This window comes from Euprymna scolopes, chromosome 1 (assembly GCF_053919585.1).
Source record: "Euprymna scolopes isolate OS-2025 chromosome 1, ASM5391958v1, whole genome shotgun sequence".
NCBI classification, from domain to species: domain Eukaryota; kingdom Metazoa; phylum Mollusca; class Cephalopoda; order Sepiida; family Sepiolidae; genus Euprymna; species Euprymna scolopes.
Window position 1 is genome coordinate 9258555 of NC_136482.1, and position 15447 is coordinate 9274001.

The 15447-nt window shown below is 34.8% G+C and overlaps 1 protein-coding gene across 1 annotated transcript in view; it reads left to right on the forward strand.

The window, feature by feature from the left end:
• The first annotated feature begins 613 nt into the window (after positions 1-613).
• LOC145277905 (activator of 90 kDa heat shock protein ATPase homolog 1-like) overlaps positions 614-15447 on the forward strand; it is a 66058-nt gene continuing 51224 nt past the window's right edge. The window contains exon 1 of the mRNA XM_080129973.1: positions 614-788. Coding sequence (XP_079986099.1) covers positions 709-788 — 80 coding nt within the window. The 5' untranslated portion in view covers positions 614-708. The remainder of the gene's footprint in view (positions 789-15447) is intronic.

A 15447-nucleotide genomic window follows, 5' to 3' on the forward strand; every position in this document is an offset into this window, starting at 1 on the left:
CTTGGGAATAACAATTTTTTTTTATTGCATTTTGTTTAAGTAATCATAACACTTTTACGCTGAATAAAGCTAGAACTAATTTATTTATTTATTTATTTTTACGATCTACCCCAGAGTAATATAAACACCCTCAAACTCCCCATGTAAAGAACGGCTTTCGAGGTTTTGGGTATTTATTCCGAAAGCCGTTCTTAACATGGGGAGGTTGGGGGTGTATATACTATGCTGAGGCAGCAGGTCCTAAAAAATACCCTGAATTAATCAAAATAATGCTGATTCAGTCTTATTAAAGCTGACAAGTTCAGTTCAAAAGTTTTGGAGTTAGAAATTTCACTTTAATAATTTACCTTTTGTTTTTGAAGAAGAAAAAAAACTTTTTTGTTTTCTCACCTTAATTTTGTTTATTCGGTTTAATTTGTAAACGATTTATTTTCTGGTGTTTATCATACAGACTTCTGATTGCCATTTAAATGAATCATCATTTAAAACTTTTTAATGAGCTCTTATTTTTCTGGAAAATTCCAAATGTCAGGAGTTTTCTCGAAGGATCAGGACTCTCCTGGCATTGCTGTTGTTATTGTTGTTATGACAACCGTGACGTCACTGTGGAAGAAGCTAATTTCCGGCGCGTTAAAACGTCACTTCCGGTTCCGGTGTATTTTCTAGAACCGACGATTTTCTTTTCTTGTCGTATATCGCACGGAGAAAATGGCTAAATGGGACCAACGTGATCCGCGATGGATTGTCGAGGTTCGACCTGATGGTACTAACGTCAATAATTGGCATTGGTATGTATTCCATCCATCTTCCATGCTACGACCCTCCTTTCTGAAAGGAGATATTTAATTTAAGAGAAAGCAGCTTCCCCCTCTCTCCAAACTCCCTATTTTTTTTTTTTTTTTTTAGGATCAATTAAAATAGTCCAAAATACCCGTGTTAAATCGTGACCGTCGGTAGCCACGGTTAAATCCTTATAAAAATTCAAAACAAATAAAATGCAATGCCTTTTATAAATAAATTGGTGGAAAGAAAAAAAATGTGCACTTTTCATTTAGAAAAGAAAATTTAAAAAATATAGCATGTTCGCTTTTTGCGGTACTTATGCAACATGCATATTTTGTACCGTGCTGATCACGTTATTTCGAAAGCCATTCTTAACGTGGGGAGGGCGTTTTGTAACTATTCTGTGCTTTCACCTAACAATTTAATAAAAACATATCGTGAAACTTGAATTTAACCTGAAAAAAAAAAACTTTTAAAATAGCGCTGTTCCGAAAAAATATAAGCACCCCTTTTTTTTTTTTTAATTCAATTATTAAAATTCAAACGAAAATTCTTCCGAATTTCCATTCTTAACATTACTTAATTTATAAAATTATTCAAAAATAAATATCTGCAAATTTGATGCACACTTTTAAGCGTCTGTCTTTTTTTTTTTTTTTTTTTTTTTAAGGAAAAAAAAAAGCCGGCATTTTTATTCGATTTGTAGTTTTAAAAAAAATCAGGTATTTTATAATTTAAGATTTAATAATAAATTTGAAATTGTTCAAAAACAGTTGAATTATATATCGAAAAAAAAATGTTTTTTTGACCTTCGAGCTTCAAATGTGGGCTCGTTTATATCTTCAAATTTGCCGGAAAGTCCTTTTAAAAATGAATGAACATTTTGATAATTTGGTATTATATAACTTCCGTGAGAACTTGATATCATTTACATGGGCGGCATTTCTTTAGATCTATATTTGGTTTTATTGCAGATATTTAAAGAAAAGAATCGTGAAACTTAAAAAGAACAACACAAGTGCCCTCGCACTTGAAAACCTTCTGGTACTTCTGCAGGTTTTGAACCAAACTGTATTTGTTTATTTTTTTTTACCATAAAGTTTATGGCATAAACTAATCCAAATTTAAGTTTTAGGTTTAGTTCGGTAAAATATTGGGTAAAACTTTTCGAAAGCGCTCTGTTTTGAGGTTGTTTTCAAAATGGAATGGAAATTTAAATTTAGTTCTGTTTGAATCTTAATCTTTTTTTTTTTTTTTTTAGTCGTTGGTCTGTAAAAGAACGCGATGTTTGGCACTTCGGACATATGACTGTTTTGGCAATACGCCATGTTCTAGTAGAAACCTCCTACTTAAATCTTTTTGCTCCCAAAATTTTACTAGATTAAGGTACACAGATGGGGGTCCGAAAATCTAGCCTCGTTCTGAGTTCGGGAAAAGGTGGGTTACGTGGTACTATGTCAATGTCACCGATGTCGAAGCAGAACCTAGCCCCTTATGCGCGCTTGCGCGTACAACAATGGCCACTACTTATAATATAAGCAATTACATTGCTTAATATCCGGGAAACTACTACTTGCGGAAAATTTAAATGCTATATTCGTTTTCAGCACACCCGAAACCCCCGAGAAAACAAGTTTTGGTCAATGTGCTCCGTTTTGCGTTCCGCCAACTGAAAACGCCTCAACATTTTTCGATAAATCGACGACTTTCATAGATTTTCGGGTAAATATTCAGATACGTTACAACAGAACACCGACCACTCGAATTTGTATTTTAGGGGTAATCGAGGCCCTGAACCTACGAACTACTTTCCGCCATTTTACAGCTTCCGTTGACGCTACGCGGCGACGCGCGTACGCGGCAGCATAAACGATGGCTTGCTTTCACCTAGCAAACTGCCTTCTCACATGGCGTACCAATCTTCCGCGGAAATTTTAAAATTAGATGAAAAAGAAATAAAGCGAGAAAAGCACAAGTTGTGGAGGGGGGGTATAATTTAATTTTATTTATTTATTTATTTTTTTTTTTTCCAGAACATAGAATTTTCTAATTTTCAAAAGTACATTATAGCACTTTTTGGGTGGAAAATTTTAAATTAGCTGAAAAAGAAATAAAACAAGAAAAGGAAAGCACTCCAAGTTTGGGAGAGGGGGGGGGTAATTTAATTGTTTTGTTTTTTTTTGCCTGGAACATAGAATTTTCAAAAAGTAACGCACCGACATTAACATTTTTCGAAGCTCCAATGTAAAGAGTAAAATCTTCGAAAAATGTTAAATGGTGTTCTAATTGGTAAATGTCGGTGCGTTACTTACGGAAAAACGGTTAACTACACTGCAGAAGCACCTATCAAGCCACATGTTCTATAATTGAATCCCCCTCTTGCAAAAAAAAAAAACGAAAAACATAAAAATGTTTGGTGTTTTTGTAAACTGCATTAAAAACTATGAAAAAAAAAAAGGGCCCTCAATTTGTTGTACTTTTCTTTAATTGTAAGTCATTAAAAAATGTCAGTCTGTAATTTTTTGATTGATACGCCATGTGAAAAGGCAGTTTGCTGGGTGAAGCAAGCCGTCGTTTATGCTGCCATGCGCGCAGCATAAACGGAAGCTGTAAAATGGGGGAAAGTAGTTTGTGGGTTCAGGGGTTAATACCATGCAAACGGTAAATTTGCCCCCACTTGAGTATCAGATTCGTTGTCAGCGACCTCGATTACCCCTAAAAAACCAAGTTAGAGTGGTCGGTGTTCTGTTGTAACGTATCTGAATATTTACCGATTTTCGGATATCCTGAAAAGGAATATCGCAGGGAAGATAAGTGCAGACAAATAGTTTTCGAGATATAAATACCTGCATTTCGAAATGTAAAACACTGGCGACCATATTTGAACAGACAGCAAACACTGCTTTTTTTTTTTTTTTTTTTTAGCGCAATTCCGAAAGCCGTTCTTAACATGGGGAGGTTCGGGGTGTGTGTGTTTAATTCGAAAGGTATTTTATTTTCAACCTCCCCATGTTAAGAATGGCTTCTGGAATAAACAGGTTGGACAACCAGTGCATATTAACCAAATTTTCTTGACTTTGAATTGTTGAAAGTAATTTTTTGGTGGAATTAGCTAGAAATGACGTTGAATAAACGTTTGCATTTCGTAGAATTAACATCACAGTTCGTCTGCGCATGCTCACTGAACCATTTTATTAAAACAAAGATGGCGGCCAATTCAAACTACTAGAAATTGTATTACATAATGCAGGTATTTATGTTCCTAGATATTACCTTAAACTATATCCAGTGGTGAGGCCCCAGCTTGCGGGCTTTGGGGAGTGTGGAGCCACCCTTTAATTACCATTGCTCCCAGGTCCACTCTGACCCGGAGTGGTAGTACCTGTTAGGGTCCCAAGTATGGGTTAAATAGAAACCGACTTGAAAACAACAAATATATTCTATTAAAAAATTTTTCTTCAAAATCTTTAGATTCGGCATTAAATAACCCGAAAGGGGTTGATATGCCGTAAAACAAAAACAACCAACCAACAGGTATTTATATCTCAAACTATTTGTCTGCGCTAATTTTGTGATATTCGTTTTTAGCATACCCGTAAACCTCTAAAACATCATTTTTTTTTTTTTTAGAAAATGTGGAGGCGTTTTCAGTTGGCATGATGGAGCATATAGGCTTACGATAAACAGAAGTGAAAAATCTTGGAGTCTTAAAAACAAGCACATCCAAAAATGAAAGACTAGATTTAACTTATTTGTCAACTGTAAACATGAGAGCCAGATGAATATTATTGAGGGCTGCAAACAAAGCGTCTGCTTTTGTTTCATTGTTGAAGAAACAAAAAGTATCATCAACGTAATCAAAGTAAAGATCTGTTTTTGAGAACCGCATAATAACTTGACGGTTCATGGAAACCTACAAAAATGTTTGCCAAAGCCGGTCCAATGGTTGACCCTATGGCCACATGTTTACACATGTCATTGAAACTGAATTTGACTGATGTGGTAGCGAATTTCATTAATTTGACGAAATTGGTCTGTACATAGCTATCATGTGTGTGTGTGCATATATATATATATATACATACACACACACACACACACATATATATATATATATAATTATCCACTGACACGTTTTGTCTACGACTCGTCAGAATGGCTGAGTCTAGCGAAATTCGAAAGGGAAAATTATTCCCAACTCACATTTAGGTAAAAATGCACTTTCGTATAAATAATTGAATTCATTAAAAAAGTATTGCAAAAGAAATAACGTCTACGTAAATCGCAATATATTCAACAGTCACGTAAGATAGCCTAATGGTAGAGGTTTACACTTCTTACCATGGGGTCCTGATTTCGAATCTCGATAGATGCAGCCACTCTAATGAATTGTAGGCAGTGAAACGCGTGTCAGTGGATAATTATATTTTAAAAACAATATATATGCCGCTCCCCATTTGCGGGTACCAAATTGGTCAAAGGGAAAATTATTCCCAACTCGCATTTAGGTAAAAATGCACTTTCATATAAATAATTGAATTCGTTCAAAACAAATAAATAACATCTATGTATATCTATGAGGCTCCTTCAGTCTTTGACAGACTATGCATACCCACGAAGGGGGGATGCTTGCGCATGAAATTTTTGTAGCAGTAAATGCGCAATCTCCAACCACGCCTCTCCTGAGTCAACATTGTTAAATACCAGTGGCAAGTGAAGTGTATGTACAGGATAACTGGAAACAAACACAGATAAGCGGAGAGCACATACAGCGCCTAGAATTCCCAAATGGTCACCCATCTGGTGCTAACCAGGCTCAACGTTGCTTAACTTCGGTGATCTGACGAAAACCGGTGTGTCAACGGGATTATGTCATATATATATATATATATATATACACACACACTTTTTTACTTACAAAAACCCCCTTTTTCATTTTTGGTCACTATTACCATTAAAATAAGAAGCTCAACCTGGATATATACTTCCTGTATGGGAGGGGTGAAGTAGAATGTAAAATAAAACAAATAGAAAACAATAGACCTTGAAATTCTGAGAATGAAAACCTGAATTTCAGATGTTTACTGTTTTACCTTTTGTGTTTTTAATTGTGAAATTCGGTTGATCATGAGTAAGTTGTTGGAATCCATATTAAATAAAGAAGTAGTCAACCACCTCAGCAGAAACAACCTTCTTAGTGACATGCAATATGGTTTTTGCTCTGCAAGATCTACAGCAGATGTGCTAACGGTTATATCTCATAGGATTAGTGAATCTCTTGACAAAGGCTTCCTTTCCAGGGCAATTGTTCTTGACATATCGAAGGCCTTCGATAGAGTATGGCATAAGGGCCTACTTTACAAGATTTGCAGTTACGGTATAACTGGAAATGTTTTCTCAATCATTAAATCATTTCTCTCCGATAGGTTCATAAGAGTAGTGGTTGATGGGCAGAAATCAGAGGCCCACAGTATTAATGCTGGAGTCCCTCAAGGGTCCAATCTGGGCCCAACTCTCTTCCTGATCTACATCAATGATCTCCCAAAACACATACTTAAATCATTCGTTGACATCTGTGCTGATGACACAACCATCTATGGCAACACATCAAAGGCCGTAAATGACAAAGCTCTGTCTGATTCTCTCTCCTCTGATCTTGAGCGCATGGAGGAAGAGGTGGCTGGTTACTTTTAATGCATCCAAAACCAAGCTTCTATCTTTATATCATCAACGCTCTGATCCCCATCTGGCATCAATTGAAATGGATGGCTCTCGTCTAGGAGTAGCCCCATGTTTTGACAATCTTCTGGGTTTGACCTTCACTCCTGATCTGAGATAGAACACGTACATCAAATCTGTTGCCAAGAACTCTGGGAAAATGGTGGAATCCTTCTACCGCTCCAGAAGATATCTCACTACTGATGCAATTCTTTATTTGTATAAAAGCCAAGTACGCCCAAGGATGGCGTACTGCTGCTACATCTGGGCAGGAGCTGCTAAAAACAGCCTATCCTGCCTTGACAGAGTACAAAATAAACTTTGAAGCTTAGTGGGGATGCCCTTTTCTCTTCCCTGCAACATCTCTCCCACAGAAGAGATGTTGCGAGCCTGTCTTTGTTTTATCGTTATTTCCATGGCAAGTGCTCGTCTGAGCTCCAATCTCTAGTCCCCCCTCGCCAATCTTTCACGAAAAACACCGGTCTGACTGAAACTACTGTCGATAATTTTCCCCACTCTTTATCTGTGCCTAAATCCAAACATAGATTCCATGAGCAGAGCTTCTTTCTCAGAAGTGCACGACTGTGGAACTCTGTTTCGTATGCCTGTTTCCCACCTGACTACAACTTGGATGTCTTCAAGTCCAACATAAACAAATTCCTGACAAACCACCCTGTTAAGTAAGACACTCTATCAAATTTCCAACACTAATGATTATTACAATACGATCTCATTGATTACTGTACACGCAATAACTAGCAATACCCATGAAAAAATTGAAATTGGTAAAATATTTCAATATTGGTATACATAGAAAGAGCTTGATGAGCTAAGAAAGAATCTTTTTAAAATTTAAAAATCTGATTAAAATTAAGGAAGTTATGACTATTTTTGTGCCTCACACGTTTGGATATTTTCTCCTCTTTAAGATCATATGCGTTTCGTCACATTTTTTACACTACTTTTTCAGTAAAAATGTCATATCTTTGTTAAAACACAAGACTAAGCAATGAAATTTACCATATAAGTGTATTTTTGTACAGGGAATCAGAATATGCAACTGAAAATATCCAAAATTCCATGGTTTCCAAATAATCTGCAGTAAATGTGCATAAATATGCTGCAATTCCTTAAAAATCCCACGTATCCATAAACAGAAAAGAAGTTGGAGAACTCAAAGTTGAATTGTAACATGCTTTATGTACAAAAAACTTGAATCTAAACATAGGACCATTTAAAAATGAATATATTGCAATATTTCTTTGGTATTGTAGATTAACACCTTCTGTTTAACCCCACCCAACCCCTCCTGACCACCCCTCCAAAATGTGATTCTACCTTTTTAGGCAATTATGTATGAAATGCCATGAAAAACTTTAATGAAAGATAACCAAATTATTTTAGAATTTAATGTAAAATAATTCCCCATTACAAGTCATTCTAGCATTTTAGGGCAGTTAACTGTTTTTTTTTTATGGGAGATAAATCCTGTATGCTTTTGTTTTATTTTTTTAAAGACGATTATGTGTGGTTTTAAGAGGGTTTCTATGCAATGATAATATGGGGAGGGTTGCCATTTGGACTTTGAATTAATTGTAGGGCTAAGGAAAATTATGTGTGAACATACTGAAGACTTGACAGAAACAAAAACAACATTAGAGGGGGAGGGGCGGTTAGTTTCACAAAAATTTAATTTCAAATAAATATCTTACAGAAAGGTGTGTGTTCGTGTTCGACAGGTAAATAAGTCAGCAAATGTTATATTTAGTTTTAATTTAATAAGAAACTGCGTTACGAAATTTCGAAGAAAATTCCATAAATTTGTTGATTTCTCTTTTCGAGGTTGAAGGTGTTTATTCCATAGGCCATTTATACTACACTGGAGCAGGTGGTAAAAATACCTTTCGCTTAATAAGTAGAAAAAAAATAACGGGGTTTGTATTACTGTACACACAGATTTGAAAAAGTTATCAAAAAGCAAATACATTATAAATAAATGTTATCAAAGGCAAGATACTTTTCTACCTAACTGGATATGTTTTTAGTGTTTTTATTTAATGTAACATTTTTATTCAGCTCGAAAAACATACAGTGCTTACCGATGTATTGGAAAGTTAAAAATGGCGTCCGACTATCTCTTTCACATGGTAAGTTTGGGAAAATGAGTTAAAAATAAAAAACTAGTCAAAATACTGTTAAAACCCTGCCGAATATATATCCGCCTATGTCACGGTAACATATATTGAGCGAGTTTCTAACAGTATTTTGTCTAGTTTTTTATTTATAACTCATTTTCCCAAACTTATCACCTCAAAGAGAGAGTCGGACGCCATTTTAAATTTTCGATTACATCGGTAAACACTGTTTTTCGAGCTGAATAAACATGTTACATTAAATATAAACACTAAAAACATATCCAGTTAGTTAGAAAAGTAACTTATTTTGTCTTTGATAACATTTATTATATATATATTTGTTTTTTGACAACTTTTTCAAATCTATGTGTATAGTAATACAAACGAGATTTTCATACATCTTTTGATTTTGAAAAAACATTTGTGGCTGTTCGCAGTAAAACATTGTTTTAATTCGCTGTTCAAAACTAATGCAATGAATAAAATTGCATGCAAGCTATATATCTACAAAAGTTTATTTTCTTTTTTTAATCATGTTTTTAAATTTGACCAGAAATGTGGGAAATTATAATATAGTTTAAATTATAATATAGAGAAATTATATATAGTTTAATGCCGAATTGGTTGGGATTGTTATTATACATTCTGAAAACCGAATAGTTCTAAACTAATGTTATTCTAATAACAAAATAGCTCTAATTAAACATATCAGAACATTTATATTTATATTTTCATGTTTTTCTTAATTTGTTTGTGAATAAAAATTAAAGAACGCATGTTGTTTATACTGTGCTATGACTAATACTACAGCTGCTGCTCCTGCTAATACTAACTTCATTTGACCAAACTCGAGAAATAGAAACATTTTTTTTCGGATAGGTTCTTTTAAATTATTATCAATTACCGTGGTCCTACTCAACATAGAATAATACTTTTAATGGATAAAGATAGTAAAAAGAATGATTTATTTACTAGTGGGAGTCCGATGAAATTTTTTTTCAAAATGTTCGATACTCGTCATATTAAAGTCTTATTTTTAACATGACAAAAAAAGAAATGGTCACAAATATTTCGGACACTTGACAGTATTAAGATTAACACTTCTTCTGATTGTTTTCGAAATTTCATGAGGAAATTCTTCATACAATCATGGTACGGACCTTTAGAAATCAGGGAGGGTCATTACAAAACCTTACCGAAAACGCTATTTTATGACGTTCACATTTTTTATCACTTTATTTGCTTAAAACTCTTAAAATATATAATGTACATTCATATTTACTAATTCATTTGAAAGTATATTCATTTCCAAACAAAACAGTAGCAATTTGAAGACTCGAAGTGCTTTGGTTTGAAAAATATGGTTATTTTAGTAGAACTACCTTGAAATCTGTGATTATCCAAAGCAATTTTTACGTCTGTGTGTATTACTACAATAACCCTTATCCCTGACTGGCCTCCGGGCCTTGATAAGTGGTGACCTCCATGTCAAAAATAAAAAGAAATATTCAGTAATTTAGAGAAAATTTATAAAATTTACTAGCGGGACCTGTGGAAATTCCACAGCGGACTCTTTCATATATAATATATTGATGTTGGCATTCTGTAAATGTTCAGTGTAAATGGAGACGCCCTGATATTATTGTAGCTCTTTTGTTAAGACTGCAAAAGTATTTATCTAAGCTAGCAGGGACGCCCGGTCGTAAATATGATGTTTTAATTTATGCAGATTTCATATATATTATTATCGTCAATTTTCTATATATATTATAAAGTTGTGATTTAAAAAATATATCCATGTGACTTGGGTGCATCAGCTTGAATTGAAACTAAAACCAAATCTTTTGAAGAATTTTTGGTAAAATTATTTATTACAAGAAATGGAAGGTCATAACCATTAAACGACAGTCACTTGGGAGAAAAAAACGTGTGACACAAAATAACACATGCTATCGTATTGATATATAGATGAATTTAATGTTTATTAACATGATTTAGTTATAAAATAATATATTTATCATTAAGCGAAAAAGAAAATAAAACTAATGAATCAATTGTTATTTAGGTGACGTCAAAACGGTGTAATTTTACAAGCTCTCCTAAGGCAAGGGTTAGAGGCTATCTTTACAACCTAAACTACCTATCTTCCTATTTTATATTAATACTTATGAAAAGCAAGTTTTTCTTTGTGTTTTTTTAAAATAAAATGTACAACACATGTATGAGTTTATTTTTGAGTTTTCTGAATTTTTATCACATTGTGCAAAAAAATGTTTCTAGACAATGATATGAAAATTGCTAAAATTATGCACAATGTTCGAATATGATCTTGTGCCTTCTTTGAGTAAATTAAATTCACAACACTTGAAAAATATGGCCTTGTGCCTTCCTTGGATATATCAAATTCATGATGCTTGAATAAGTTGAATCCACTGTCCTCAATGGATAATCTTATGTTGAATTTTGCCTTCATGAGGAGACGTGCATACTGCGACAAATGTGTACTTACATTCCGTTCATATCTTTCAGGTATGACAATTTCCAATTTCAAGTCAGCGTTTTAATCTCTTATGACAAGATGATTCGTTTTATGTTTTATTGAAACAAGAAAAGCTGGTTGGTTTTCTTTCTTTCAAGAATACTTTTATAGGAAATAGTTCTCTGTATTATTTTCGTTTGCCCTATTTTCGGCAGTCTCGAAGATTGATCGAGACTGATTTTTAATTTCATCAATCTTTTGCATATGGGCCCCAACCTATGTGTACACGCATCCAAAATGAAAAGATTAATTTGATTAGATGATGTTTTGCTGCCATGCTGAAATTCTAAAAAAAAATAACTCAGACCAATGTGCATCTAGATATGGTGATCATCAGGTCATTTGGTGGCACCCGGGACAGGAACATCACAGTAATGAGGCATAATGGATCATCATTGTTTCTCTTCAATAAAAAACATTTTGTCTGAATAAAAGATGAAAATCACTTCCAACATGCAGCATAGCAACAATAGGTACTAAGAGAGCTTTATATTTCTAGCTATCGCTACTATAACAAGGCTTTAACATGGAAAATACAGAACATCCCATAAAATAGCTAGGCGGCATATAAAATAGCACACAAATGTCATAAATAGACACTCTCTCAAGTAGAGGGTGCTCTCTTCTCTTCCTTGCAACCTCTTTTCCCACAGAAGAAACGTGAGCCTGTCTCTATTCTATCGCTATTTTCATGTCTGAGCTCTAATCTATGGTTCCCTTCCTTGCCAAACTTTCAGGAAAAACACTTGTCTAGCTTAAACCATTATCAATAATTTCCCTCACTCTTTATCTGTGCCTAAACCTAGACGTGGATTCCATGAATAAAGCTTCTTTCTTAAAACTGCATGCCTGCTTTCCAGCTGACTATAATCGGGTCATCTTTAAGTCCAACGTAAACAAGTTCTTGAGGAGTCGTTCCCCTAAAGTAATCCAATTTACCAAATTTCCACTATTAACGATCAGTACAATATTGTCCCATTGACTACCGTACACTCATTAACTAGTAATACACATGGACAGAAAAAAACGCTTTGGATAATCAGATTTCAAGGTAGTTCTACTAAATAGCCATAATTTTTAAAACAAAAGCACTTCAAGTCTTCAAATTACAACTGTTTTGTTCGGAAATGAATATACTTTCAAATGAATTAATAATATGAATGTACATTATATATTTTAAGAGTTTTAAGCAAATAAAGTGATAAAAATGTGAACGCCATAAAATGGCGTTTTCGGTAAGGTTTTGTAATGACCCTCCCTGTTTTCTAAAGGCCCGTACCATGATTGTATGAAGAATTTTGTCATAAAATTTGGGAAAAAATCAGAAGAGGTATTAATCTTAATACTGTCAAGTGTCCGAAATGTTTTTGACCATTTATTTTTTTTTTTTTTATTAAAAATAAAACTTTAATATGACAAGTATTGAACATTTTGAAAAAAAATTTCTTCGGACATCCACTAGTAAGTAAATCAATCTTTTTACTATCTTTATCAATTAAAAGTATTATTGTATGCTGAGTAGGACTGCAATAATTGATAAGAATTTAAAAGCACCTACTCCCCCCCCCAAAAACGTTTCTAATTCTCAAATTTGGATAAATGAAGTTAATATTAGTAGCAACAGCAGCTGTAGTATTAGCACAGTATAAACAACACACGTTCTTTCATTTTTATTCAAGAACGAATTAAGAAAAACATGAAAATATGAACATAAATGTAGTAACTTAACTTGCTTTTGATAACATTTATTTGTTATTTGTTTTTTTGACAACTTTTTCGAATCTATGTGTATAGTAATACAAACACTAAAAAGCTATATCAATATTCTTGAAAATGGCCTGGAAATGATGAATTAAATTTTTGTGAAACTAACCCCCCCCCCCAATATTGTTTTAGTTATTTTTGTCTCTGTCAAGTTTTCAGTATGTTCACACATAATTTTCCTTAGCCCTACAATTAATTCAAAGTCCGAATGGCAACCTTCCCCATATTCTCATTGCATAGAAACCCTCTTAAAACCACACATAATTGTCTTAAAAAAAACAAAAAGCATACAGGATTTATCTCCCATAGAAAAAAAACAACAGTTAACTGCCCTAAAACGCTAGAGTGACCTGTAATGGGGAATTATTTTACATTAACAGAATTCTGTCAGCCATAATCATGCTAAAAACAGCCTATCCTCCCTTGACAGAGTACAAAATAGACTTTGTGGCTTAGTGGGGGATGCCCTTTTCTCTTCCTTGCAGCATCTCTCCCACAGAAGAGATGTTGCGAGCCTGTCTTTGTTTTATCGTTATTTCCATGGCAAGTGCTCGTCTGAGCTCCAATCTCTAGTCCCCCTTCGCCAATCTTTCACGAAAAACACCGGTCTGACTGAAACTACTGTCGATAATTTTCCCCACTCTTTATCTGTGCCTAAATCCAAACGTTGATTCCATGAACAAAGCTTCTTTCTCAGAACTGCACGCCTGTGGAACTCTGTTCTGTTTTCCTGTTTCCCACCTGACTACAACCTGGATGTCTTCAAGTCCAACATAAACAAATTCCTGATGAACCGCCCCCTTAAGTAAGACCCTTTATCAAATCTCAACACTAACGTACTGTACACAAAATAACCCTTATCCCCGAGTGGCTTCTGGGCCTTCCACCTTGTAAGAAAAAAACGACCACCACCTTGTAAGAAAAAAAAAAAAAAAAGGTGTTAAAGTAATTATTGTATCCTTATAGCAAGTATAGAACCTTTAACTTCAAGAAAACTTTTTTTTTTTTTTTTCTTAATTGCATTTTCATCCCAAACAAGGCACAGTGCCACTTAGATGTAGAGGGGCTACTATCTGAGACATAATTTGCAGAGATACTATGTAGGGAGTTGAGCAGCAAGGTGTCTGTTTACATTATACTTGAACTTCTGCATGTCAGTATAGTCAGAGAAGCAGAAACCCGGAAGGAAATTCCAAAGTGTAGCAGTCTAGCAGTTCTGGGAAAAAACTATTAGAGTAGAAGGCTTTCTGGCATTTAGGGATCTCTACTGTGTAGGGGTGGGATTTACCTGCTTGTCGGAGATATTTACGTCAAGGGGGTACAAGGGCTTGTAGTTTGTAGGAGCACCTATCAATAAAATACTTGTAAAACAGGCAGAGGGATGCAATATTTCATTGATGAGACAGAGGCTGAAGCCTAGCTGATAGTGCGGGACCTATTACGTTGGCGACTCTTTTGAACCCTATCTAAGAGTGAGAGACTAGTAGCAGATGCACCAGCCCAAATATGACAGCAATACTCCATACATGGCCGAATGGTGGCCTTATAGAGGTACAAGATACTTTCAGGTGTTAGTAGTTTTCTAGCATGGTAGAGAGAGCCCACCTTCCTTGCAGCAGCTCTGGCGATGCCTTCAATGTAATTGTTCCAACTCATATTTCCTGTGAACGTTAGGCCAAGGAGTTTGAAAGATGTACTCTCAGATAAAGAGTCGTTGGCCATTGCTATAGGTGGTAGAGAAGGTTTCTTGTAATTATTGAATGAAACTAGTTTATTAGTCTTGGTGGCATTGAACGTGACCATCCATTTTTGTCCTCTAGTGCTTCTGCCATTTCTTTAGATATGTGTTCATTTGTTTTCCTGTCGTACCTGTTATAGAGTGTGGTGTCATCAGCATATATACCCATCTCAGAGGCAATTTTGTCAGGGAGGTCATTTATGAATATCAGGAACAGTAGAGGTCCAAAGATAGACCCCTGGGGAACTCTCGCATTTATATCATATTGTTTCGATGTACAACCATTGAGGACAACCTGGATTTTTCTCTTATCTAAGAAGGATTTAATTATGTTAAGTATTCTACCAGTGATACCGTATGATCTAATTTTCCTGAGGAGACTCTCATGCCATACCCTGTCAAAAGCCTTAGATATATCTAGAGCTACCGCTCTGTCCTCCCCCGCTTTGTCCAGTGAATGGTATATATGTTCAGAGATTAACATGCATAGCTACTGTCATGCAACACAAGTAGACCATCAGCCGACTCCTCATCCACAGGTATGTGGCCTCGGGAATGCCCACCACAGATGCTTCCAATTAGTTATATACTGAATTGTCTCCCTTGTTCTTATCGAAACTTGCGACATGGATGGCATCTATTGTGCTACTTTTTCTTAACAAATCACGTTGTCATGGAAACTAAGATGCTTAGCAGGATCTCTTAGAGTTACACTAATTTACCATATCTGTAACATTCAAAAGCGTTATAATGGCATTGTACCAATTGTG